Here is a 27,292-nt window from a genome sequence, read left to right as displayed (position 1 = left end):
TTCATATTGCTAAGAGATTTTTGGTGCCAAGTGAAGTTAATTACTGCATTATCTTCATTTAATAGTTTCATACTTTAGTTCATAATTTGAATTCTTTTTCTGTATTTTGAAATAAAATTAAATCTAGCTTTCTGAACATCTAGATTCTATAGCAATTTTTGAATGAAAATCAACTCCATTATGTCATTATGTCAACTATGTCATATATTTTACAGCAGACGAAAACCTCACCAGTCACCAATGGGTTCAAAGACAGATTGCTGGTTCATCAGTTCTTTTTACTCTCTAATTATTCAACATTTTGGGAAGTCATGTGGTGTCATCCACACTTTCTTTCATTGCTGGGCCATTTAGTTTGCATTCTGCTTTTTTAATTAGGCTCTTTGAAGTAACAGCTACATAAACTGACCACTTTCAGAATTATACTAGGAGTATATGACGGTGAAATCCTGACATTCACTTCCCCGTGGTAGAGAGGGGGCAACGACTGCATATAAAAATTATTTTATATGCAGGCGGCTAACGAATGTATGGACCGATTATCTCCCGGTATAAGGAGATCCCCTATACCAAGTGCCAACAGTCTCTTTGAGAGTGGATGAGCGGGTATGGGTAAGGGCACTCTATTGTCCTGGGGACAAGAAATTGTTCCCAAAGGCGGAGAAACCAGTTTGGTCAACGGCATTAGGATGCAGAAGGCAACGGGAAACCACTGCATTAAAGATCCTGAGAGATATTCCAATAAATTCACATGGCATGGCTGCAATGTCAAGATCAGAGCTGGCCGTGTGGATCGTCTACCTCCGTTTGGAGACGACGTCTTAAGAAGAAGAATATTTTAAGACTTCATAGCGGAGTATCAAGGCATTATAATTCATCGGACACTGACAGTGCACCATACACCCACCTTCATATGGTGCAGAGGTGTCCGCTATAAAATGTGCGGGTTCTCTCTATCCCAGATCCTATTGTTTTGTGAATCGACATATCCACTCAAATGAAACTATGCTTCGTCACTCATAAAAAAAGAGTTTGTATCCACGATGCCGTCGTGGACATTATTTATTAAACAGACCTGATGGGCCTTGGACTACCAAGTGACTGCTTCCCAGCCCTAAGGCCTGCAGATTACGAGGTGACGCTGGGTCAGTGCGACGAATCCTCTGTCGTTACTCTTGATTTTCTAGACCAGGGTCACCATCTTACATTCAGATAGCTCCTCAATTGTAATCACATATGAGTGGACCTCAAACCAACCTTCAGGACCAAGTAAAAATCCCTGACCATGCCGGGAATCGCGCCTGTTTCCTCTGGGTTGGAGGCAGGCATTCTGTCCCTAGACCGTGGGGCAGAGCTGACGAATGTGAAATACCAGTTTCCCGAGCTACTCTCCGAAGTGACTTACGTGAACTGACTTGGAGTCTTGCTGTGTTTCTTCTAACCTCTCCTGTGTGAGAGCTGTTCTCCTTCGCTGTTTTTCCATAATAGTTATGGAATCAGTACTACACCACTTGTGAATGAGTTGATGCACATAATGTTTCGATGGTATTGTAGAACCGGAAAACTCTCTATACAAAATTTTCGATGGCACTTTTTGACTGGTTTCTTCTTCTTGTTGAAATAACACTCGATCAGAAGTATTCTCTCCGTTGTAGTGTACTTAACCATCGCGATAGAGCTAAACATCATGCTGCCTCGGCTGTCAACACTTTTTGACACAAGCCATATGGCACTCGCTTGGGGATTCTTGTGTGCAGAAGTGTGTAGTCTTAATCTATACACTCTGTATTTCCAAATTTTAATTATGGCACTCTAACACATTACTGACCAGTGCTCCTCACTCTACACATTCCCTCTGCCCAGCCATTTTCTGAGCAACTTAATGCTAAGTGCATGTATAGAATCAAATGTGCCTAGCTTCTCTAACGTTTTACTGATTGTGTTGAAATTTATTGGAGACCTTCTGAAAGTGTCCTAATGTTTTCTTGTGTGGTAGGTTGTGTAGCAGTGATCGCTGAAGCAGCACAAAACTACTACTGCAGATGTACCTACTTTCGACCTGTTTGTCTTTGCTAGAATACACTCTGCACACTCTCGTAGGATTCTTTTTCACTCCTGTAGCTGGAATTTCAATGTGGACATGATCCTTTATCTGACCTGGCAGTCTCCTGGTGTGTACTTACTTGGAGCCCTCTTGGACAAGTTTGAAGAGGGAGAAGGTTAACACGTTGACTTCCGGCCCCGGAGATCTCCGTAGTACTGCGGCCAGCGGTTGTTGATGGGCCCAGGAGATCTCAATTTTTACGCACGGGCATTGTTTGTAGCTTGTTGTGCTATCTGTTGGCTATAATTTTATCTGCTTTCAATCATGTCATGGAGTAGAGGGATCTTAGATTTTTAGTGTCGATGTACCTTTTTAATTGTACGGTCTTTGTAGCCATGGAAACTACAAGATGGTGTGCATATGGCAACGTGCCCTGTGACGACAAAGTATTTCAAAATTTATTTGCAGATTTATTGTCTGATGTGCCACATGGGTGATGAGCCCTGAGAATTCTCGTAGTTTCTCAGCTGACAGTAGGTGGCAGTCGACGAGAATTCTCACTTTTATGCACCTTATATTTTCTTGATTATTGATGAAATTGTGCTGCAGATCATGAGTTCCAGACGGTGTAGTCATGGAATATAAATTATCGCTGCATCTACCTTTCTTTTTTTTTAAACCTTCACGTATTTAACAAAATGATGTCGGATATGTAGAGCTATTCCTTGGAGCTCCAGTGCAGATGTCAACATGGCGCGGCATATTCATTTGCTGATGGCTATCGATAATTGTGATTAATTATGTACAGACTGAGGTGCTGAACGACAGTAAATGAGATATTTCTCTGATTAACGGCTAACACTAAACGGGGAGTAGACGTAAAGAGAAATCCTTGCATACTGCCTTGAAAATGGTGAGTACACAAATGGCACAAACAGGGTGTTCATACTGCATTGTGTTTAGAAAGACTATTAAATGGAGCCACAAATGGTACTGCTTTGAAAGGTATCACAATGCACAAACTCCTAAGCAACCTAGCTAGAACATGTTCTAAGTTTGAGGTTGATATCTTCAATACTTTTCAAGTTATAGTAGTTTGAGTGTAGCAGTGTAATTTCTTTTACACTTGAAGTATGCGGTCTACATGGGGTAGCAGCCTCCATTCGGAACCTGTCATCAATGTGTTAAGGATCCGACACACCTTGGTAATCAGCCAACCAGGCCCCAGCCAGTCCCATCAAAAACTCTTTGCACCTTAATTTTTGTGGGATGTTTATCTTATGCAGTATAGTGAAGTAAGATAAGCACTGGTCTGCTTGATCGACCCCTCATATGTTATACTCAATTATACACTTTGGTTTCATAGAAATCTTGTCCACTCTTTCTATCTTGTTTGCCTCTACACTGCACAGAGGCATCATGCATGGTAGATATCATCCTAACAAACTAATCCTTTCCATACTGGAAGTGCAGCCTCCCCACTCTGCACAAAACTCAATTCCTCTCTTTGTAGTTTCTCAGAAGGGGATTTCACTTCACCTGGCCGCTCAGTTTTCCAGTTATTTAGGCTAATGGAGAGGACATGGACGAAAAGCACAGATAATTCAATGAAAACTTGTGGTATAGCTTGACTTTCTTTGCTGACATTGCACCTGTGATGAAAACTCCCATGCCTCCCCAGTTCTGTTTTTGTTGGACTACAGTTGTTTTAGTAGTGCAACATCTAATTTTTCATATGTAGGCTTTTTAAAATTTCTACAATTTAAAGGTCCACTGCAATTACTTTTCTGTACAAAATCCTCCAGCTTTTGTTTAAATTTAATTTTTTTTTTTTTTTTTGCCACGAGGGGAGAAAACTGAATACTATGCAGACTGATGAACAGAAATGTTCAATTTTCTGCAAGACTTTTGACAGATAGTAACAGGAGCGGTGCTCTGTTGGCACTTGGCGTGGAAGTTTGTGCTGTCACAGAAGCTGAATTTCGTAACAACTCAACTTGGAGAAAGTCTAGCTCAAAAGCAGGGTGAAAATAATGTGCACTTTAGTGTACTGGTTTTTTATTTAATTTTTTTTTTTTTTTTTTTTTTTTTTAGGATGTAGGAATATCTTGCAAACCAGATAATCCACACACACAAATAACCAGGAGTTAACTGTAATTATCCTGGTGTATGTGATGCTACATACCTAAAAAAAAGGCCCCAAGACTAACAATATGGTTTGTTATATGCAGTAAATTTTCCTTGGTTGTATGTTCTAAGTTTGAGATACCCTCTCCATGGGATCATTCCTTCTTCTGGTGATAGCTTTTGGTTGAGTTTGTAAAATGACTTGAAATTTGGTTGAAAATGATCTAAAAGGTGCTAAACTTTGAGCCTATTTCTATAATTTGTGGCTTGATCGTCATTTTCTTGCCTGATTGGATGTTGGTGCAAATCAGGTGATTATAGTCACAATTAAGTGATTTTTATTAGCCATATAAATGCATATTTTGGTTATTTTTTGTCATATGGTAATATTTTGAGCTATTTTTGTAGAAACGTCATATTTCAGAGGTTTGGCGACAGCTGTAGTTGTGCAAAGTAATCGTCAACTTTCCGAATGAGAACTAGTATTTACAAAACTGCTCTTTCGTATCGCATCTGTAGTTAATAACAATGGAATACTCTGCCTCTTCTATCAAGATTGCGCAGTACTGAAAGTTCAACACTTCTAACAATTTCAATACTTGCATGATTTTCTAAGCTAGCAGCTTCTAAACGAGTAATTCCACTCGATATAATTCCAAAGTTCAACTTAATATATGCCGGGCTTTCTGAAAACTGTAGGAAAACAAAATATTTTTTAAAAAATAGATTGATTTATGGTTTTCTTTGTATTTCAAACCACAACCATGTTTTGACTTTTAAAATGTTGTGTGATCTGATAATCTTAGCGAACTTAGTACTTTATAGGTATGTATTCACAAATGTTCGAAGAATGAAACTAGGACAATAGACTGTCAATAACTGCTGAACGTGTATATTCAGAAAATTAATATGAAAGTACAAATAAAGAATTTAGTTAACAAATATGTATCAAAGGAATATGCCATCTCCTGAATGAACTTTGACAATCTTCGCTGCATGTGTTTTTTATTAGTCTTCAACTGTTCCAATGCTCTAGATGCATAATCCATTAGTCAACACTTACTTGTCTTTCCTACAATTTTCCCTTTCATTGTAATCTGAGGCATTTGGCATCTTTCATGCCTAAAGATGTCTTAGGCTTTTCCGGACACTAATGCTGTGAAACAGTTCCATTTTTTTTAAAGAAGTTCTTGGGTGGTTATCCATATGATACTGTCCAAGCTAACAGATTATGTAAATACCATATAATTTCCAGCTTAATGGTGTCTATTCTCTCCATATCCTATACAATGCATATTTTTTCATATTAACTGAAACTGCCTTCTTTTCATTTTTGAAGACCCTAAATTCTGGTGCCAATACTTGCTAAACAGGCCAGTTGAAAAACAAAGCTAGCTGTTGCTTTATCTTCGAAACTTTCCTTGAAACTGTAGTGTACATGTGGATATTTGGTGTACATAATGTAGATATTTGTGTATTTTATCTTAGGGCTCGGAGGTTTAAGACCTAAAAATAGCCCAAATAAGCAAGCAAATATGACCTCAAAAGTGACGAAATATGACGTAAAAATTGCAAAATATGACCCGAAAATGATTAAATATGGCCATTTTAATCGTAAGAAGAGAAACTCCTTTCTACGTCACAAGATGTTATTGGTGCATATTTAAATAACATTGAATCACTGCTGTCGAGTATGCACTCATCTTGAAATGTACTGGTACCTTTTCCTCTAAGAGCATCATTTATCTTGCACACACAGTGAAACCCGTCACTTCGATTAAGCATATTTTAAAGTTTCCATTTTACACTGACGCCAACGATTCCATGTGATTGTTGTGCTGAAAGTTCAACACTTCTCACAATTTCAATACTTGCATGGTTTTCTAAGCTAGCAGCTTCTAAACGAGTAATTCCACTCGATATAATTCCAAAGTTCAACTTAATATATGCTGGGCTTTCTGAAAAAAAAACTGTAGGAAAATAATTCCTGCGCAATCTTGATAGAAGAGGCAGAGTATTCCATTTTTATTAACTACAGATGTGATACGAAAGAGCAGTTTTGTAAATACTAGTTTTCATTCGGAAAGTTGACGATGATTTTGCACAGCTACAGCTGTCGCCAAACCGCTGAAATATGACGTTTCTACAAAAATAGCTCAAAATATTACCATGTGACAAAAAATAACCAAAATATGCATTTATATGGCAAATAAAAATCACTTAATTGTGACTATAATCACCTGATTTGCACCAACATCCAATTAGGCAAGAAAATAGAGACAAAGAAAAAATATGACTTTTCTTAAACATCCGAGCCCTAGTTATCTTATGCATATTACTATACTATCTATCTGTAATATTTGCTGCTTAGTGTTATATAGTACTTTCTTGCTCAGTTTTCCCATTGAGCTTACCTTTAGGAGAGGGTGGGTTCGAGCCCCACCATGATCATATAGCTAGTTTCCTTTGGCCTGATTTCCTGGCTCTGCCTTAAATAGTACTAGTGTGAGATGCCGGAGCAGGTTGCAGGTGACTTCCGGGTAATGTAATTTAGAGGTGTGAAATCACACCCTTCCGTTGTTTTCTGACTTATCTTAGGTAAATACGAAAATTATACGTATCACACGGACACCACATTGTCCCAAGATGTTGAGACTAACCACCCTGAATACAATGTCCATTGAACTCTTGTTAGAGCTTCATTTTCTGCATAACTATGTTCCATCATATATAAAACGATAATTTGGATCATTAAGATTTTTGACGTTGTTGATGCTGGAGTGATAGCTTGTGAACTTTACTGTTGTCCATGGCTGAACGGTTAGCATGCTGGCCTTTGGTCACAAGGGTCCCGGGTTCAATTCCTGGTAGGGTCGAGAATTTTAACCGTAATTGGTTAATTTCATTGGCACGGAGACTGGGTGTGCGTGACATCTTCATCGTTTCATCCTCATCACGACACCAAGTCGCCTACGATCGTCAAATCAAAAGACGTGCATCAGGCGAGTCGAACTTGTCCTTGGACACTCCCAGCACTAAAAGCCATGCCATTTCATTTCTAGTTTACTATTCTTCAGACTGTGGTTCTGCTCATGAGAGTGTCTGTTCCAGATCTTAGTGCCCTTTATTTTGTCTGTGTTGCCATATTTGTGTAGCTATATGCTGAAATTTTTCTTTACTATAAAACTAAGTTCAGCTATTTTTCTGTTTCGGTCATTACAAATCATCTCTTCCAACTGTTCCAGGTTACCCAATGCTATATCAAGGAGTACCACTCCAATATCATATCTACACTAACCTCTATTCCTGGTGGATACTTAGATCTTATAAACATATGTAGTTTGAAATGAAATCACTTTGAAGCAAAGTCATGCAATTCAGTCCCTGTTCCTTCTGAAAATTTCAGTTTGATACCAGCTGGCTACTGAATCATCGCGAAGAGTTTTGAGTTAAATCTTTACGTGTAATCATTGAAGGCAATATAATTATCCATAAAGGGTAGTACAGAATCGTGGAGATTTCTCAGAAATTTTTGTGAAGTTTTCATGTTCGTTGTAGAGTCGCTGTGGAAAAAGAGTTTACTACTTCGCAAGAAATCTTCTTAACACAGGTAGGGATACTTTTCGCAATAACAGTATAATGGTGCCTCTGAGGAAGCAGAACTGTGGCTCAGTGTTATAAGTCATTTAAGGTATTGTGAATACGAGGTATATTCATGGAGGTTTGAAAAGATTTCTCAAAAGTTTTTGTAAAATGTTCACTTTGTTTACAGACAAAAAGGTAAGAGAGTTTACTACTTAGCAGGACATCTTAACACAGATAGGTGAACTATTCCCCACAGCACTATACGAGTGCTTCTGAGGAAGCAGAACTGTGCACGATTGTCGGAAGTAAGCCTTTTATTTGGAGTTTTGTTTTACTGATGCCTGTTTATATCCTCGCTTATTACACTTCATGTGAATGTTCATCTGTAGATTCATTAATATCTCATTCAAAATCTGTGAAAAATTTCTTCTCACAACTGTGGAGAAACTTTGAATGGGAGAGCCTGGTTTTCCATGACAGCTGTGATGCTTAAGGTACTGGCAGTTATATTATGGGCTTGTGCTGTTTTTGCTGCTGATTTTCTTTTAGTTTTCCGTAGTTTAGCTAGGGTCTTCTGCTTCTTTCATCTCTTTTTTTTTTCAAGGGTAGGCAATTTCTGTCTCTTCTAGTCTTTCTACAGAAGTAGACATCAGGTTTCAATGTTATTACCCAAGAAAACAATGAGGCTGCCCATGTCCTCCCATATTTCTTGGCCAGACAATAGGCAATTAATGCATTGCTAATGTATACCACAATACTGAGGGACTAGAATAGCAAATGTTGAAACCATCTTGATGCTGGTAGACGCTCAAAAGCGGCCGTGCTGTTAGAAAGGGATGTTTTCAAGGCAGTCATTTTCATCCTGTGCAATCTTCTGATACTGTATCCCCCCTCCCCCCCAAAAAAAATCCTATATGGGAGTCTTGAAATTTTGCGTGTGTCCATGTGTTAGAAAGACCCATTATCGAATTCATAGAGCAACGGAATTCATTGAAGTAAAGGAATTGATTTTGTGTTTTCCTCTCTCTCTCTCTCTCTCTCTCTCTCCCCCACTCTCAGTATTTACCTATAATGTTGTTAATGTGTTATTCTGTTTCAGCCTGACAGTCCGTACCAAGGAGGGGTATTCTTTTTAACAATACACTTTCCTACAGACTATCCCTTCAAACCTCCAAAGGTAAGATTTCTATATCAGCATGTGTTATTGCTTCATGGGCTTGATTAATGATTTAAGTTTACATGTATAGGGATAGCTGCAGTTACCAAAGCTGATGAGCAGGCATGTGGAATATACTTGTAATTAATGGTACCTTTTTTTAGTGTAGTTGTGATGGTCATGAAGTTTGCTAGTTTCCAAATGTGATAAATCCTAGAGTGAGCTTATTTCAACTTTTGTCAAATCTGCTATGGTCAAGAGGAGTATAATAGACTAGTGTTATGTTTGCATGCACTCACGCTCTTGACTGCTGAGCAAGTGGCTGTGTGGTTTACGTCCCGTAGCTATCAGCTTGCATTCGGGGGATAGTGGGTTTGAACTCCACTTTTGGCAGCTCTGAAGATGATTTTCTATGGTTTTCCATTTTCACACCAGGCAAATGCCGGGGCTGTGTCTTTTAAGACCACGATTGCTTCCTTCTTTTCTATCCCATCGTCGCCAAAAGACCCATCTGTGTCGGCACGATATAAAGCAAATTGTAAAAAGAAAATACCTTGAGACTCTTGTTTTTTGGCAGTAATTTAAGACTTTGTCAATGAGAAATGTTAAGTTTTTATAATTTTTTATGAGTTTGCTAATTGAATTTTAAAAATCTGTAGCTTGTATTCAGTTCCTTCATTTTGTGTGTTTGGAAAGAAAGGCTTTTCAAGTTATTCTCAAGATCAAATTTCTTGTTGAATTGTGTACTCAGTGTTTGCGATATCGAGTTTCAGCCTGAGGAAGAAATGTATTCTCGTAGCATAGTGAGGTAGTGGCGGTAACATTGTCAAGTGGCTTATTGTCATTAAGCTAAAATGGGTGGAAGTTGGCGCCATGAGTGGTAGGTTCGGATCTGAAAAGGCTCTGGAGTAATTGCCGAGATGTTACAGCACCTAATATCCGAACTCGTGTTGGCAGGGTCTAATCAGCAGCTTTTCTGGTCAGCACTTGTGAAATTCTAAGTGAGCTAGTGTGCTTCCATGAAAGTATATTAGTTAAATTATAATGTAAATTGGTATACTGCATCATAGTCAGCAACCCAAACTATTTGCCAAGTTAACACATTGCGGACCGGTCCCGAGAAAACTCGTGTTTGCCTAGCCGAGCGTTGCGGACCGGTCCAGAGTTATCTCGTGTTAGCAGCAGACCCAGCAGACTGAACTTTAGTGCTATCTTTTGAGATATACGGGAACTATTTGGAGGTCAGGGGTGATAGAACTCTGTTATGTATGGTTCTACACAATCGATAGTCGCATTTCTTTTCGAGTATTCTTCATATCATAGATTTTCTTTGCATTTCCTGACAACATGTTTACAAAGTTCGAAGAGCCATGCAAGATGGCAGCGCCCAGGGATCGCACGTGTTTAGACAAAGATGAAATTATTCGCGAATTATGTGCTGATACAGGCTCCGAATATCAAAGTGATGCTGAATATTTAGAGTTCGATGATGAAATATCTTCTGACGGAAATGTTTCAAGTGATGACGAGGATATAGTCTTATCTTCAAGGTGTGAAACACTCGTAGCGCAGAACGAGTCTGATAATTGTGTTGCGGGTGTAAACATTCTAAATATTGTAAAGAATGTAGTGTTTTCTGACAACTGGGTTATGGGCAACAGTGAACCTAGGCTATAGGATTTTGAAGGTGCTGCTGGTATAAAGGTATGGTCTAATGAATCTGGAAACATAGGACAAGTAGCAGGACTTATGATTGGTGAGGAATATTTTCAGTATGTAGCTGAAAAGACAAACTTATACTATGAGCAGAATTCACATTCTCATAACGTATCCCCTAAAATAAAGTGGACTAATGTCACTATCAGGGAAATTAAAAAAATATTGCTCTGTGTATATTGATAGGGCAGGTGAAGAAATCATGTCTGGAAGATTACTGGCCAACCGATCCCCTAATAAAAAAACCCATATTTCCGAAAACTATGAGCCGAAATAGATTTCAAGAAAAACCCTGCATTTCAAAATCTATTCAGGAAGGCCACTAGAAAAATACGCAGTAGTCCTTCAAAAGATAGTGAAGTTCTGACAGTTTATTTGAATGCATGCACTCCAGCTTAGAGGTAGTTAGAAAGTGGCAGAGAACAGGGCTGTGCATGGGGTGAAGTGCACCCGGTCTGCAATGTGTTAACATAAATTTTTAAAAATGGGATTGAAAGAACCTCTTGGCTGATTTGCTGTACCGAGAATGTGAGGATAGTAATAATTATTCAAAAAAGGAGATGGCGTTTGTATTGTTGCATGAACATTGTATCTTAGACATGCCCTCCTAGATTACTCTCCATGCCCGCCACTTTGCGGACCACTACACTAGATTTCTAGATGGCAGATAAACCGAATCTGCCTTGTGTGTCTGTGGCTGAGTTCAATTAATTTTGCTGGCTGAACACCAAATGTATCAGTAGAGCTTGGATGTTTCTAAGACCTAAGCATAGCCCAAATAAGCAAGCAAATATGACCTCAAAAGTGACTAAATGTGGCATAAAAATTACAAAATATGGCCCGAAAATTAATTTAAATCTTAAAAAATCCAATTTTAAAGTCTTGAATCGAAATGGCAGTTCCGTTGATATGTATTTGTTAACTAGTAAGTTCGCTAAGATTATCAGATCACACATTTTAAAAGTCAGAACATGTTTGCACTCTGCATTGGTGGTTTGAAATACAGGAAAACTAGAATTTAATCTCTTGAAAATGATTATTTTGGAACATTTAAGCTCAATTTCATTAACATCATTAAAATGCATTAAAGGTTAAATTGAGCACCACGAAATGAATTTACTAGATGTCTTTCAGTACATCATGGTAGGTCAGCAGGGCCTATAGTGCAAACTCGCATGTCTTCTTCATTCTTTTATGCGGATGGAATCGAAGCGTATGACAAGAGTAATCTTCAAAGCATCAGGCGCGAAAGACCTCTGATTAACATTTAACACATTCTTGTAACAAGAGAGGTTCCTTTCTATGTCATAAGACTTTGTTGGTGCATATTTAAATAATGTTAAATCACTGCTGTCGAGTACGCACTCGTCTTGAAGTATACTGGTACCTTCTCCTCTAAGGACATCATTTATCTTGCACACACAGAGAAAACAGTCATTTTGTTTAAGCCCATTTTGAAGTTTCCGTTTTACACTATCGCCAACTATTCCATGTGATTGTTATACTGAAAGTTCAACACTTCTCACAATTTCAATACATGCATGAATTTCTATGCTAGCAGCTTCTAAACAAGTAAATTGCACTCGATATAATTCCAAAGTTAGACTTAATATATGCCAGGCTTTCCGACAAACTGTTGGAAAACAATTCCTGCGCAATCTTGAAAGAAGAGTCATCATCTTTGTTGAAGACGTTAACAATGTTTTTGACAGTGGAGTAGTTTCCGCAATAAAACACAGCAGCATTAAGCCGCGTCTCCCACCTAGTAAGAACTGGCTGTGAGTGGTGTCAAAGGAGCTAACTCCTTGAAAATAGCAACCCGCAGTGGTACTTTCAAAAAAAAAAAATGTTGTTGGGGCCGGGCTAAGTGGCTCAGACGGTTAAGGCGCTGGCCTTCTGACCCCAGCTTGGCAGGTTCGATCCTGGCTCAGTCCGATGGTATTTGAAGGTGTTCAAATACGTCAGCCTCGTGTCGGTAGATTTACTGGCACGTAAAAGAATTCCTGCGGAAATTCCAGCACCTCGGCGTCTCTGAAAACCGTAAAAGAGTAGTTAGTGGGACGTAAAACAAATAACATTATTATTAATATTATTCAAAAATGTTGACCTTAGATATTAATTTAACGACTTCAGGAAAATTTTCACGAATTTCTTCTGCCACCCTGCGTAGAAAGTGCAAGGCAAGTGAGGTGAGTCATTCTTGGATAAAACATCTTGAGGCCTTCAGTAGCTTTCACCCTCTACAGAGAAAAGATTTTCGTGTTTAAGTACATCTTTAAAAAAAATTGTCAAAAAAATTGCAATCGTTGAATGATTTGCTCTCTCTAAAACCTCGATAGTTACATTTCCTATATATCTACCTGCAGTGTTCGTCATCTCATCAGTAGATATCCAAATCTGTTGTCTGCTACACTGTGTCGTATTCAATTTAGAGTATCTTCGTACCAACACAATAGTTTTTTTGCAGTGTTGATTCTGTAGGAACAAATTTCTTTGTGTATTTCTCCAGGAAAATCTTGAAATGTGGATTGTTCACCTTGATAGAGGAATGTTTGCAAACACCATCATCTCACAAAGTTCCTTTGAAACATTCGAACACCTGTCCATCGCTAAAGATATTACAGCCTTATCGAATATCAGTTGCTGCCTCTCTTTTTACATTGCTGCTGTTTTTTTTTTGGCGTGTTACAATGTTGTTGCACATTAAAATGTTTTTCAGCCACCACTATCATTTCACGCAACTTGCAAAATTGAACCTAACCGTCTGTAGGTTTGTAACTTGATACTAATAGAGGACTTTTTCTTCGGCATACTGAAATGTGCGCTGCGGTACAATTCGCTGTAAACTGACGCTTGTGTATATGAAAGAGGTTTAGTTTTCAACATATGAACAAAGACGAGTGAGTTATTTCCAGTAGTAATTAGCTCACTGCTGGGATGGTTTTTCCAGGATTATTTCTATATGTACGTGGGAGACCAGGTTTCAGAGTGTAGTGGTTGGGGTAAAAGGTGCAGTGAAGTCTATGACCTTCATTCTATACAAAGTGTATTCAACTGTCATTAACTGCAGATGTCACACCGAGAAGCGGTTTTGTGAAACTAGTTCGCATTCAGTAAGTTGAAGATGATTTTGCATAGCTACAGTTGTCCTCAAACCGCCGAAATGTGAAGTTTCTACGAAAATATCTCAAAATATGACCTTATGACAAAAAAGTAGCCAAAATATGCATTTATATGACAAAAAAAATCATTTAATTGTGATGGTAATCACCTGATTTGCACCAAAATCCAATGAGGCAAGAAAATAGACAATGAAAAAATATGACTTTACCTAAACACCTGAGCCTCACTCATCAGAGATCTTTTACGTGCTGACGTTTAATATGGAGTGTTGAATGCACTTTTTTCTATTCTTCGAAAATCTAACTCCCTCTGCTGGGTTTGAGCCCAATATTGTATTTTGGGATCTGGAGGCCATCACTCTACCACTGATCCACAGAGGGAGCTATTGCATATATTTGATGGTCATTCTTGTTTCCTTTGTTTTTTTTAAATATATCTCCAGATATGTATATACATGATATCTCAACAGTTTGACATAATGTTAACTGAAGATGCATGACATATGAACTGATTCTTTGTCAGCAACTACTACTTTTTCATGTTAAGAATCCATCCTTCTAGCAATTCCCTTCTTCCTCTGCGAATGGGATGGAAATTACTATCTAATTGTAGCTCATTCTCTCCAGTGAAAATATTGTGTGTTATAACTGATTTTTTGTGCTTGATGCTAACCTCGGAACTTTAGCTATACTGGGATGCTAAAAAACTCGGGGGGACAGCAATCATGATAATTGTACTGGAGGTGTCTACTTACAATAGTTACTCTTTATGAACTTCCCATCAGAGAAAGATATCCTCGCCGGGCTTGTGGCTTAAATCGTTGAGGTGGTGGCCTTTTGTCCCCAACTTGGCAGGTTTGATCCTTGCTCAGTCCGGTAGTATTTGAAGGTGCTCAAATACATCAGCCTCGTGTCTGTAGATTTACTGGCATGTAAAGATACTCCTCCGGGACTAAATTCTGGCATTTCCGCGTCTCCAAAAACCGTAAAAGTAGTAAGTTTTGTACCTGTGGGAGTATGTTACAGCTATACAGTGGAACCTCAATAATCTGTTCATGGAAACTGTTTTCCTGGTTTATTAGTTCAAATTATGTGGTCCTGAAAACATCTTAATTAAATAGCAAAAATCCCGCGTTAATCATTCCTTGAAGAAACGATTTCCCAGATCAACCGTCCAGAAATTTCAGTCCTATCAATGCTAAATCCTCGATGAAACGTTTGTCAAGAAAAAGTATGTCACGAAAGGATGGCTATGAGATACCTTTCGATCTTCATGTTAGATGTTGCGATCATCATCATCATCATCTTCCTTCCAAGTATTGGGCCATGTGACCCGTTACGGTCTTGCATTTTACTTTTTGCAAGACTTGAAAGCAATCAAATGTCCTTCCGACGGGTTGCTAGCCTGAAGGAAGTAAGACCATTGGTGGGGCTGCCACCTCAGCTAATGGACTAGCTGAAATCACAGCATTTCCTCCATGTAACGGTTATACCGCCGTGACTCTGTCAACAGGGCTGGGAACAGGCTTTTTCATCTTGGGAAGGTGAGGTTGGCCTTTGGGCAGGAGAGGTTATGTCATCATCATCATCATCATCATCCTTCCAAGCACTGGGCCATGTGGCCTGTTACGGTCTTGAGCAAATAGTGTTCTGGGAAAGTTATCGGCGGTGAACTTGCATAAGGGATCAGCTTAGCATCACATTCAGCTGGTAGGGAATCCTCGTAACGCATAAAGCAGAATGTGGCCACAACAACTGGAAGGAGACAGATCACATTTTGACGGCTCTACTTGAAGATGGACGAATGAAGACGAACGAGTTTCGTCAAATATTCGTACTTCTAAAACCTCTACATTATGTCCAGGGTTAGAAGTTACTTTTTTGCTTTTTTCTATTGTATTGTCGAACAAGTTTTCGGCACTGCCTACAGCAGTCACTGCGCTTTCAGGCAGGAATCTAAATGCTCCTTCCTAACATGAATCTAGTATTTTTATATAATCGGATACAATCCTGTTCTCGATCCCAGAAGAGATGTTGCACTTTATGTATATTGAGCTACTTTGGTTTTGGGCCTAATATAATACAGGGACTTAAACGTTTACGTTTTTATGTTAAAATGTCCTTATAAAAACAGCAGTTTCATTTGTGCAGCGTAACATTTAAAACGTTTGTATCATTTCCCACTGGCTTGTGCAACAAAATTTCTGGAGTTTTGATGATTTTCCCTCTCTTTCCAATCTGCTTGTGATTAGTGACAGGCAGAATTGAATATACAGTATAATGCATTGGAGAATTTTTGAGAATCGATGCATCCGAAACCATATCTTCGAGTTCAACATAGCCTTTTAAAGTCAATATAGGCCTAACTTAGTGATAAAAGATTTCCAGAAACTTATCACAAACAGTATACCGGTGACCAAATTACAATGGAAGATAAGAGGAAGAGATTTCGTTATGTTGGGCGCTTTTCTAATGTGCTTTATTTTATTAGATTAGGGAACTAAAAACTACCCGTGATCGATTGTTATTCAGTTTGGCATTATTTATTCGATTTTTCGATGGGCTTGGCTAATCAAAAGTTGCTGACATGAAGGAAGTTTCCCTGGTAAAACTGAATGTAAAGTATTGAGAATTTTAACTGATGTAATTAATCGAAACAGACTTTCAACGTATTAGGTGTTGAAGAGATGTTAAGTACAGAACAAAAATGGCCAGCCGGACACCAGTGGGATCCGAACCCACAACCTCCTGATTTCGCGTCGGTTGCTCTACCAATTGAGCTATGGTGGCCTAGGCCATCTTTGTTCTGTTTGAAAGGATCTGAAGTACAGGTCTGGCACTGCTGCTAGCACACTGTAGAGTGCGTTTGTCGCCCGTTGTGGGGCGTGTCAATGAATATTTAATTTTCACGACCGCATTGTAATCGAAACAGTCTTTCAACGTATTAGGTCGTGTTACGTACATGTAGTACGTGTTGAAGAGTTGGTAGAGCAACCGACGCAAAATCGGGAGTTTGTGGGTTCGGGTCCCACTGGTGTCCGGCTGGCCATTTTTGTTCTGTACTTAACATCTCTTCAACACGTACTACATGTACGTAACACGACCTAATATGTTGAAAGTCTGTTTTGATTACAATGCGGTCGTGAAAATTAAATATTCATTGATGTAATTAATGTTTGAAGCCGGCTGCGTGGTCTAGCTTGCCTTCCTCTCATCCAAAGGCCCGGGGTTCGATTCCCAACCATGTCAGTTACTTTTGCCTGAGTATGAGGGCTGGTTTTAGGTCCACTCAGCCTACGTGATTATTGTTAATTGAGAAGCTATCTTACTGTGAGATGGCGACTGTGGTCTAGAAAGCCAGAAATAATGGCCGAGAGGGTTCCTCACCCCATGCATCACCTCGCAATCTGCACTCTTCGGGCTGATCAGCGGTCGCTTGGTAGGCGAAGACCCAGTATGGCTGTAGTTTTTGGTTCGTTTTAGGAATGTTCGTGAGATCATAATTATTAAATGTGTATAATTATAATGTTTAGCCAAATTGTTTATGGTTTTATTTCATTCCTGGATTTTCCGTTTCACCGTATTGTACTTTTTTCCTCGTGGTTCCCCCCAAAACGGAGAATCGAGGTTCCACTGTAATATGTCTGGTTAAATTGGATGGGACTATATGTTAAGATGTTTAAAACTATTGTTACTGGAAATGTTTAAAAGGTTTTACAGAATAGTTCAGAGGCAAATACTATGACTAAATGAGATTGACACAGTTTGCCTTATCACTTAGGATTTATGTAGCGCATTGTTTCTCTGCATTCATTGGATTGAAATTTGTGGCACAGGTTCCTTTCATATAATTTTTGTTTGTTGAGTAGTCTATCGGCATTAAAAACTCCTTCAGTAGTAATATTTCTTTTTCTGTTTTTTCTTACAGGTTGCATTTACAACCAGAATTTATCATCCAAACATTAATAGTAATGGTAGCATTTGTTTGGATATTTTGAGATCACAATGGTCTCCAGCGCTTACTATTTCTAAAGGTATGTATGTTCTAGTTGTCCATTGACTGCTCATGAGTTGTGCTTCATTGAAAGAATCGAATAACGCTTGTTTCTTTTTTCAGTTCTTTTGTCCATCTGCTCTCTGTTGTGTGATCCAAATCCAGACGACCCGTTAGTGCCAGAAATAGCTAGGATATACAAGACGGATAGGGAAAAATACAATGAACTTGCGAGGGAGTGGACGCGCAAGTATGCCATGTGATGCCATCCCGTCAGCGGCCCGGCTCACCCAAAATCAGCTGTCCGTAAACATTTTCTATAAACAATAGAACTAAAAGGAAAACAACAAAAAAGAAAACTCAAAGAAAGGGACTTCCTGACCTGGTTGTTCTTGCTAATGATCCACCTCGTTTCTTTCTTTTTTATACTTAGGGGGGGGAAAAAGGAAAAGAAACATTGATTCGATTGTTGTCGCTCCCCTTTTGAATTATTTGCACGTATACTTGGTGGTTTTTAAGAAAATGAGTTTTCGGTGGTGTCAGTCTAGGTGTTAACGTTTTAAAGTGAGCATGATGTGACGAGTCGGAAGGGTTTGGGTTTATGCTTTTACTTGCCCGGTCATAGGAAGTTCCTCGCCTCCTTTATACTTGTGCCACAGCCACGCCGCTGGGCAAAATAATGTCCTGAACAAAAACATGTCTGCTACAAGAGTTGGACACTTCTAGTTAGAGAGTAAATCAATCACACGCTCCTTCCTGCCCCCTTCCTTGCTTTCTCACTGCCCGCCGTCATCTCATCCTTCCATTGGATTCCCTCTTCCCACCCGCTCCTTACTTCTCACTTCCGCTACGAGTCGTTCTTAGAATGAACTTTTTATCAATGGTGGTTCATTCGCTTACTTCAGATAATAAAGAAAATAATTTAAAAAGAGAAGACAAAAGAAAAGGCACCAAGCTTTGATGGGACTCTGGTCAAAGTTCGGACCCTTTATCGTTTTTTTCTCTCATTGTACATTTTCTCCAGTTTTTTCCATTTTGAAGTGGAACATGTGTAATCGTACTATTTGTGAAACTTGTTAATAAACACTGAAATAATACACATTTAAATTATTTATCAGAAGCATTGGGAGTTGATCATGCTTATTATTATGACTTCTAGTGAATTCTCTTTGAAACAAACTCACCCTACCACCTGTGGAAAAAAAAGCCTTAGATCACTGATGCTGGAGGAGGTACTTCATTTTAGTCTGTGTCTTTCTGTCTTGTACAACATGAGGTTTGCAGTGAATAATTATGCAGTGCAAAGGACATTCATAATATGGAATCTTGTGTTGAGGCATCCTTTGTGTATATACTACTATGTTAATGATACGTGACAGTCAACTTGTCCCCATTGTTGAATCACTTTCTCAAGAATTATGCACTTTGGGGTACTGTCAATACAATGGAAAACACCACTTTTACTACCTGAATCTGTTTGGGTGTAGTTGAATGGACCATTGTTCAGTTTCTTGAGTTCATGTTGATAAAAAAGATGAAACCCAAACCTGAACTGTAAATACTGTGTAATTTGATGCTAAATGTAAATCCACTTTTCCTTTGACAGGATTGGGGCATTAATTTAAGAAGGAAAACACTACTGTTATATTACAAAATTCTTGTTTGTACCTCGTATGAAAAAAGGGTATGCATCTTTAAAAAAATAAAATTTAGTTACTTTTTATTAATTTGTTTTGGTATAAGAACTTGAATCCTGATTAAGAAGTATCCATTGTTAAACGGACTGGGAAGTGAAGGATGGCTAGATGGATTGGAACGCTATGCTACGTTGCAGTATTTAAGGAAGTTGTTACCATGTCGTGGATTGTTGTAAATTGCTCACATCAGCAATGCATAAAGCTTTATGGTGGATTAGAGATTTTTGAATTTTTTTAAATATTCTTTATTTCTAACTATTGAATGTTATGTTATTTTGTTTACCTCAAGTTACGAGAGACGAGAATTACTCTTTTGTAACTTTCGGTAAACTATGAGTCAATTAAAAATTGATTAAAGACTTGTCTGTGAATATAAAAAACTGCTTTAATTTATTGACGATAGTATTTGGCGACGCTGAACTCTGTATTTCAAAATGGTGTTTTCATTTATTTTTAATTAATTTTGTTCGTAACTGGTTGAACGAAACAGTGAATAGAAGAGTACTTTGTGTGCAAACCATGTGAATACACGTCAAAATAAATGTATTTTTATCCCTTATTTTGAGGTCTCAGCAGAGCAAGCAAGCTTGGATTTGTACAGTGCAAAACTCTAATAATAAACCTGAATGAAATACCAAGGACCAAGACAGTGGTTGTTGTGTTTTGTTCTTCTAGTGCAGTGCTGACTGAAGAAGCAGGTAGGATTGATTATCTCTCAATAAAAGTGGTTTTTCCACAACAAAATGCTGAAGGTATTTTCCCATGAATTTAGTCACTTTGTGCAAGTTATAAATATTTTTTTGGTGAAGTTGCATGTTGCTCTCTTATTATCCTGTCCACTTGCTGATGAATTTGAAAATTAAATTATGCCTGTCCTGAATCCTGTGTTCATGGGATTGACACCTTGTAGATGTCATATGTATACCCTAACCTTTTATCTGAAATGATCCAACTTATTCCAGAACATCCATAAATCAACATAATTCAAATGAAGCAAATGCAAGCTGATACCATCCAATTTGTAGTTAGACATGATTACAGCAGTTTGAGGAAGTGCCCAATCCATCATTAATTGATATGCTCAAATAAGCTTTTTTCTAAATATTGCAAGTCTTCATCTTTTAATGCATATATATATATTTGGTCTTTTATTTACTTGAACCTCATGCTCTTCTGTTTGTGAATGATATTTATAATATGGAAAAAGGATGGGAAAATGTGCTCTTGGAAAAATATTAAGGGTTGGGGTACAGGCTGGAAGAAAAGCATGCTGCATTCTTGTAGGGTTTTCATTATTAGAGCTGCAGGTTTTTTATTCTGATACTGAAATATACAAATGCAGGACCAGTTGCAACCAAAGAAAACCTTCTATATGCCGGAAGAAATGTCACTAGTAGCATTTTAGCAGGGGAAACCGTGTTCATTCAGATTGATGTAGGTTTTATGATAGAATAATTATAATCATGTGAACTGCTGCTATTGCAGATAATTTCTTATGTATTGTAGTGCTTCTTATGGCTGTTTTTGTTCCTAATCTGGCATGGACTCTTACTAATTTAATTCTGTGATTTGTGCATAAATGGTCATGCCATTGTCAGTACTCTGCTCTAGAAGAACGTTAAAACATTGTCATAATTATGGTGTAGTGTGACAAACCGTCTTTAGATCCCCCTGGCTTCTCACCTTTGAATTGGTTTCTGTTGTTAATTGTAAACCAGTTTCTGTCCCAAGGATGTGTAGTCCTTGTCAGGTTTCTAAAATGTATCATGCATCTTCTTTGGTAAAGATAGTAATATTAACTGATGCTTATTTTGGTCCTCAATCCCATTCATATATCCAAAAAGAAATCTATAATTCTGTACTTTTCCCGTTAATAAACTTTCAAATAGTGTATCCTGAATGCATCATGTAATCATGAATGGTATGGAATCGGTTTTTAAATATAACTGGCAAAATGTGGTTTCTTATTGTGATACCTCCAAACCATTGACTATGATATAAGCATAAGAACTTCAATCTATTTAGGAATAAACCTCTCTTTCCATGGGCCTGATATATTGAACTTGAAGGTCTAAGGTTGATCACAGTGAAAATATACAAAGTGAATTACAGGTGAGCGTGTGAATATTCTAATGGATGGTCTGAATGTTGGAGAGTACAAGTCTCCAGTCAAAAAATAACTACAAAAGATTATAGTCGCTGTATATGCAACCACCATAGATGTAATGGTAGCACAGATTTGTCAATCATTGCTCATACCAGACATGTTCGTTCTTTAGTGAAGTCCTTGGCAAGTAAGCAGATCTTCGCGTTACATTTGTACCTTTGATGCTTAGGCCCGTTCTGATGTCATGCACCCAAGAGTCCCATAGCTGCATAGACTTGGACTGCTAGGAATATGAAGAATGGAATGGTCCAGGAATATGATCTTCAGTTCGATTGCTGTCGGATAAAATCTGGAAGCAGTTGAAACTGTGATGTACTAGGAAAATGAGAGAAACCGAAAGAAAGTCACAATTATTGTAAAATGTTCAATAAATAGGCACATTTACAGAACCCATATGATGTTTCTCCACTAGTTGCGTCTCTCAGTATCCCAGAATTTCCGGTAGTGTTTGCCTTGTCTCTAAAGAAAGAAGTTATATTTGTTACTTGAAATTGACCCAGTCATGTCACCTTGTTACAGGAAACCCTATAGAGGTTAAATTAAATATTTACTACTAATTTTAACTGTATAAACCCTATCATTAATCCTTAAATACACATTCTACTCTTCCTTCTTCGGTTATTCCTATGTTTGTTGGGAGCACTCCCCTATTAATGTTCTGTGCGGGTCGTGTTGAAGAGCTTAACTCGCCGGCTGCAGATGAAAGTGACAAACTTGTACAGACCATTAGTTTGAACAGCAAAGAAGATACAAACTGAAATAGAATTGCCTGTTTCACGTTTTCACCTATTTTAGTGTGTGTAAACACGGAATTCATAAGCAGTTCGTCCATCAAGCCCTCCTTCAGTAGTATTGGTTAGGTTAGGCTAGAAAGGCAAGACTTTATGCCCTGCAGAATGTAATGTATGTAAAAATGTAGCTGCTCATCTTTGTGGAGGTGGTCACAACTCTTCCAACTGGGTCATAATGTTCCTTATCCTCTTGAGGCCCAGAAATTTTTTTGAAATATATATTTTTGTCTAATTCTCAAATATAGGTTTTCACTATTCTGTGAATATAGGTTTTCCTATTATGTGGTGACACATACAGTGTCAGTACTAAAGTTCACATTGTTCAGCAGTAAGTGATTTAAATATAGTGTCCTGGGTTGATGACATCGGGTCTTAAATGATATTTATTACTTAATATTAATGGAACAGAACAAAGCCATTTTGACCTTTGTTGAGACACAGGAATACACTTGGAAAAATGCGTTCTGCTAACAACACAGAAATCCAAATCACATACTACTTAAGAATGGAACAGAACAAAGCAGTTTTGGCCTTTGTTGAGACACAGGAACACACTTGATGCAACGCGTTCTGCTCTTCCCATGCCATCCTTCACAAGGGCAACATTCTGTGTTACCGCCCCCTTTTTTGTTGCCTCACATGGAAGTTGAACTTTCCTAGGTGGCTCATAGTCATCTTCACTACTCGCTTCATTTGTGCCCTCCTTTCTTGTGATTAGTTCTTCAGCAAGAAGAATGCGAATGTTCAAGAACTGCATTATGTTCTTTCAGGCAATTCCCCTTATTTTGCTGTCTTGTCGATACTGGAACCAGGCGTTAATACAAGAGATGGAGAATTGTGTGGAGTCCACCTGTTTGTGCGATAATACACAATCGTGCGGTGATTCAATTCCATTCCTCCCATGAACTCGTAGAATTTGATCATATTTGGCCGGCGTATTTCTATCGTACTTGCTCCCACACTTGCCAACTGATGATGAATCTTGACAAGAGGACACGGGTATAGTTCCCTTATCGTATGATTTTATTAAATAAATTTTACCATTATGGACAAATTGTTCAGATGACCGGTGGGACTGTTTCGAGAGTTCTTTCTCTGCTATTAGAGGAAATTGATTGATTTGAATGGTATGAGTTACATAGGTAAGATTTTTGGAGCAAGAACTCAAACGGTTTGCAAGATGTGAAAGACCTGTGTACATATAGGATGCCAGTGGTACTGTCTCACAGAAGTGAATGACAGATGATTAGCCAATGCCTACATCCCCATTGTCTGGAATTTGCAGATGATGTTCCTTTCCCCTATAAACACAAAAGTCGAGCACTAGTCCTGATTGTGATGCCAGTACATTCTAAGTTGTGGGTAATTTAAACTAGCTATAAGAATGCCAGCGTCAGTAAATTTTGTAACTTCATCCTTGGTTACATTCAGACTTTCCAGTATGGACAGATCGCAAGTTAGTGTTCAAGGTCATTGTTTCACAAATGTCTTCAGTCGCATATTGTAGGAAATAATTAGTGGCAGACCACTCTTTCCTATTACGAACATCCTCTACTGAAGGATGAATATCGTCCTCGATTTCTGGAATTTGAATCTGGTAGTCTCTTCTCCATATGTGAAGGCATAAATCATCTTTGAAAGAAACAGACGGCTTGATAATATTCCCTTCCAACTCACATTCAGTAATTTCAGATGGAACTACGTCCACATCGTCCTCCTGTTGAGCCACTTTCCAGTTTTCAAAATAAACTTCATACAGTACAATGTCAGGAGAGGAATGTTCCAAAATGTTCACATTGCCATTTTCAATCGGATCCAGAATTTCATCTGCAGATAGTGCATTCCTCGGTGACATCTCTGTAAACAAAATAAAATTGTAAAAATAAAGACTGAATCAAATAAGAAAAGTCTTTGAAAATACTGATTCGAAGCCTGATGTCCTAATTTGAGGACAAATTCTATGTTCAATACAGATCAGAATGTCTTCACTCACCTTAAGTGAATAATCAAGGACTAAGAGAAAACTTCAAACACCATATCAACAGAGAAAGATAAGAGTACCAACAGTTGTACGCAAACAATATCAATTTGCTGTGGAGTAGCACATAGGTAAACAATGTGACTTGTGATGTAAAATAAACAGATCTTGCCTATTCCAATTGAAAATTCTATTACCAGAGGACAGTCTAATCTTCCTCATGAGTACAGTTGGTCTGAAGTGTTACTGTCTATGAATTTTAAATGGAAAATTCTGATAAAACTCAATGTCCTCAATTGACACTATGTCGTCGGACCTCAAGATGGTACAAGTTACGAGGGCTGTTTTATTATGTGGCTCGTCGCCATAAGAGCTATCTGTGTCGGTGCGACGTAAAGCAACTAGCAAAAAAATATGTGGCAACCAGTAGAAAGAAGATACTTGTGTGAAACTTATACAGTCCCCAGCATGGTGTAGAACTCGTTGCCGCCTTTGCGGAAGCTGTCTCTCCCATGTAGCAGCGCGTGTTCTCTGGTGGAGCGGTCTGTTCTATGCGGAAGCCGTGTTGTCCCTGTAGCAGCGCCTGTTCTATGGGCGGAGCGATCTGTCGCCTGCAGAAGTTCGGAAGCGTTTCCTTCATCCTCGGTTCACAGAGGCTGAAGTATGGGGTGGGGACCCGTAAGGACTCAGTTCATTGTTGACGATACGGCGTAGCAAAACCTCCCCATCGCAGTCATAGCGCTAAGTTGGTTAGCACAGCACCCTATCATAACCATTCTGCAGTTCCGTCAATTGGTGCGGAATCCGCAGCGATGCAATTTTTCTCATGCCGAGGCGTTCTTTCAGGATATGAAACACTCACGAAACGTTCCCAACGAGGACGACCCGGCCGAGGCGTTTACGTTATTGAATATTTTCACCGACCGTGTCATAGTTCTGTAAGGCAACGCCGAATCCCTGCATGTCTCAACGAAAATATTCATGACACTCGTGTTGTACGGCCGCAGGCACATTCAATTTTTATCCAGCTGCGTTGTTCCTGTTTCGAGAACATCTTGGATACTAACCGTTGGACCGGTCTCGGAGATGACTGCGTTCTTCGCAGCACATGCGCGGAGCATTGGATGGACGAGTCCGTGTACTGTGAGATTAGTTGGGTACCACCGTGACGTGCGAAAAACCCTGGTTTCGTTTACTGGTGTTCATACTAATAAGAAACAGCCCTCGTATTTTCCTGAGTATTGCTAATGGAGTAAAGATTTCTATCTTTCGCTGAGAGATACCTATTTTGGTGCGTATAAAGTGTTGCTCCAGCTTTTACTTGCGTGTTCACTTTTAGTATATGACATTTAGAAACAAATCTTGCCGAGTGTAACAGCACGTCATCTTTTCTAGGGCAATCCTAAGGTTGGTTTGCAGCGGTTTGTTCTCATCTCCACTTCTGCCTGTCCTTGGCCAGCCTCTTCAGCTCCAGGTATGTGGAGTAGCCCAGACCCCCGATCTGGTCGACGTACTCCAGTCTAGGTTTGCCTTAGTGATGGGCAGTGCTCTCCCTCGAGACTATCGAGACCGATTCTCCTATGCAGCGTCCCAGCAACGACGAGCTTAAGCTTGATAATATATCAGCAATTACTGCGTGAAATAACGTCATATGGAAACTTATGTGCCGAAAATAGAATGTCAGTATCTTAAAACTGATCACGAGTTTTTTGACACGGATATCTTGGCTTAATAACCCTGTGTAATTAGTTAATAACTATAGATAGGATGTACACCTACGTGTATACCTCGCAGTTCTTGTCGACAAGGGTACCTTGTGATGTAGACCGTTCCGGAGGTGTTCTCTGCGCGATTCTTCTACAGTGATTTGCATTTTTTAAGTGCCAGATCATCCCAGAAGTAATTTTGCTGACGCATTTAAAAACTTTTGAATAAACAGCGAACTTCCAAGGCTTACGTTGCGTTTCAGACACGCTCTTAAAATTGTCGCGTAGAACTAAACACAATTACAGTCATATGCTGAAGTACCGGTATATAGTTATGACGTGAATGTAACATCGTAAGGAGCTGAACAAGATGGCGTCTGAGTGGCACGAGCGAAACGAGCTCCTCAAAAGTATTTTCAAGTGTTTAACAGCGGGATTTTCAGTGTGCGCTCCCGACGTATTCAAGTGTGTTATACCTATTGTCAAGTTATTAAAGATACACTAATTTACTCATCGGGGATTCCGAAGTAGTATTAATTGCGGAGCTTATTGCTCAGTGCAAAAAGTGGTACCACAAGAAATGTGTGAACAACCTAAATTGATTTAGTGTGTGGACTTGTGGAAGTTGTAGTGTAAGTGAAGCGGACAACAGTAAAATGAAATCACTGGGGAACACTATTCCATCCTTAGATAGTATCTTTTCTCTTCTAAACGAGCCGAAGAAATTCTGCAAATGAAGGCACTGGGTAATTTAGGGAACTCACTCGAACCGTGTTATAAGTTGGACGATACGGCTCAGCTTATTTCGCAACAAACTGATCTCGACAAGTGTTTTGATCACATAAAAAACCTGACTGCGGAAAACTGCGATTTAAGGGAAAATATAAAATCCCTAGTGTGCTGAGTGAATGGCGCGGAAATGTACTCAAGAAGGAACACAGTTGAAATCCAGGGGGTTCATGATATCCAAAAGATTGGACATTGAGGTGAAAGAAGAGATGATGGACGCTTCTCATCGCCTCCCGAAAGCCCCGCACCAACAACGTAGCGGAATTATAGTGAAGCTGGTAAGGAGGGTGGAACGACGGCGAGTGAAGAGAAACCTGTCCACCAGGCCCGCAGATCTCCCAAGTGATAGTGTCATCTACAACACATCAACGGGAGTCTGTCACTGCAAAAAAGGGATACTACCAGCCCACTATTCGTACA

At 38.9% G+C, this 27,292-nt stretch overlaps 1 protein-coding gene across 1 annotated transcript in view; it reads left to right on the top strand.

Moving 5' to 3' along the window:
* The window catches only part of eff (ubiquitin-conjugating enzyme E2 eff), a 68,427-nt gene extending 48,606 nt beyond the window's left edge, over window positions 1-19,821 (top strand). Inside the window, exons 4-6 of the mRNA XM_067153088.2 lie at window positions 8,856-8,933; window positions 17,679-17,784; window positions 17,868-19,821. Of these exons, the coding sequence (XP_067009189.1) occupies window positions 8,856-8,933; window positions 17,679-17,784; window positions 17,868-18,007 (324 nt within the window). The 3' untranslated portion in view covers window positions 18,008-19,821. The remainder of the gene's footprint in view (window positions 1-8,855; window positions 8,934-17,678; window positions 17,785-17,867) is intronic.
* The last annotated feature ends 7,471 nt before the right edge of the window (window positions 19,822-27,292 follow it).

Source organism: Anabrus simplex, chromosome 8 (assembly GCF_040414725.1).
Source record: "Anabrus simplex isolate iqAnaSimp1 chromosome 8, ASM4041472v1, whole genome shotgun sequence".
In the NCBI taxonomy this organism is placed as follows: domain Eukaryota; kingdom Metazoa; phylum Arthropoda; class Insecta; order Orthoptera; family Tettigoniidae; genus Anabrus; species Anabrus simplex.
Note: the sequence above shows the minus strand (reverse complement) of the source record. Positions and strands in the feature narration are given on the sequence as shown.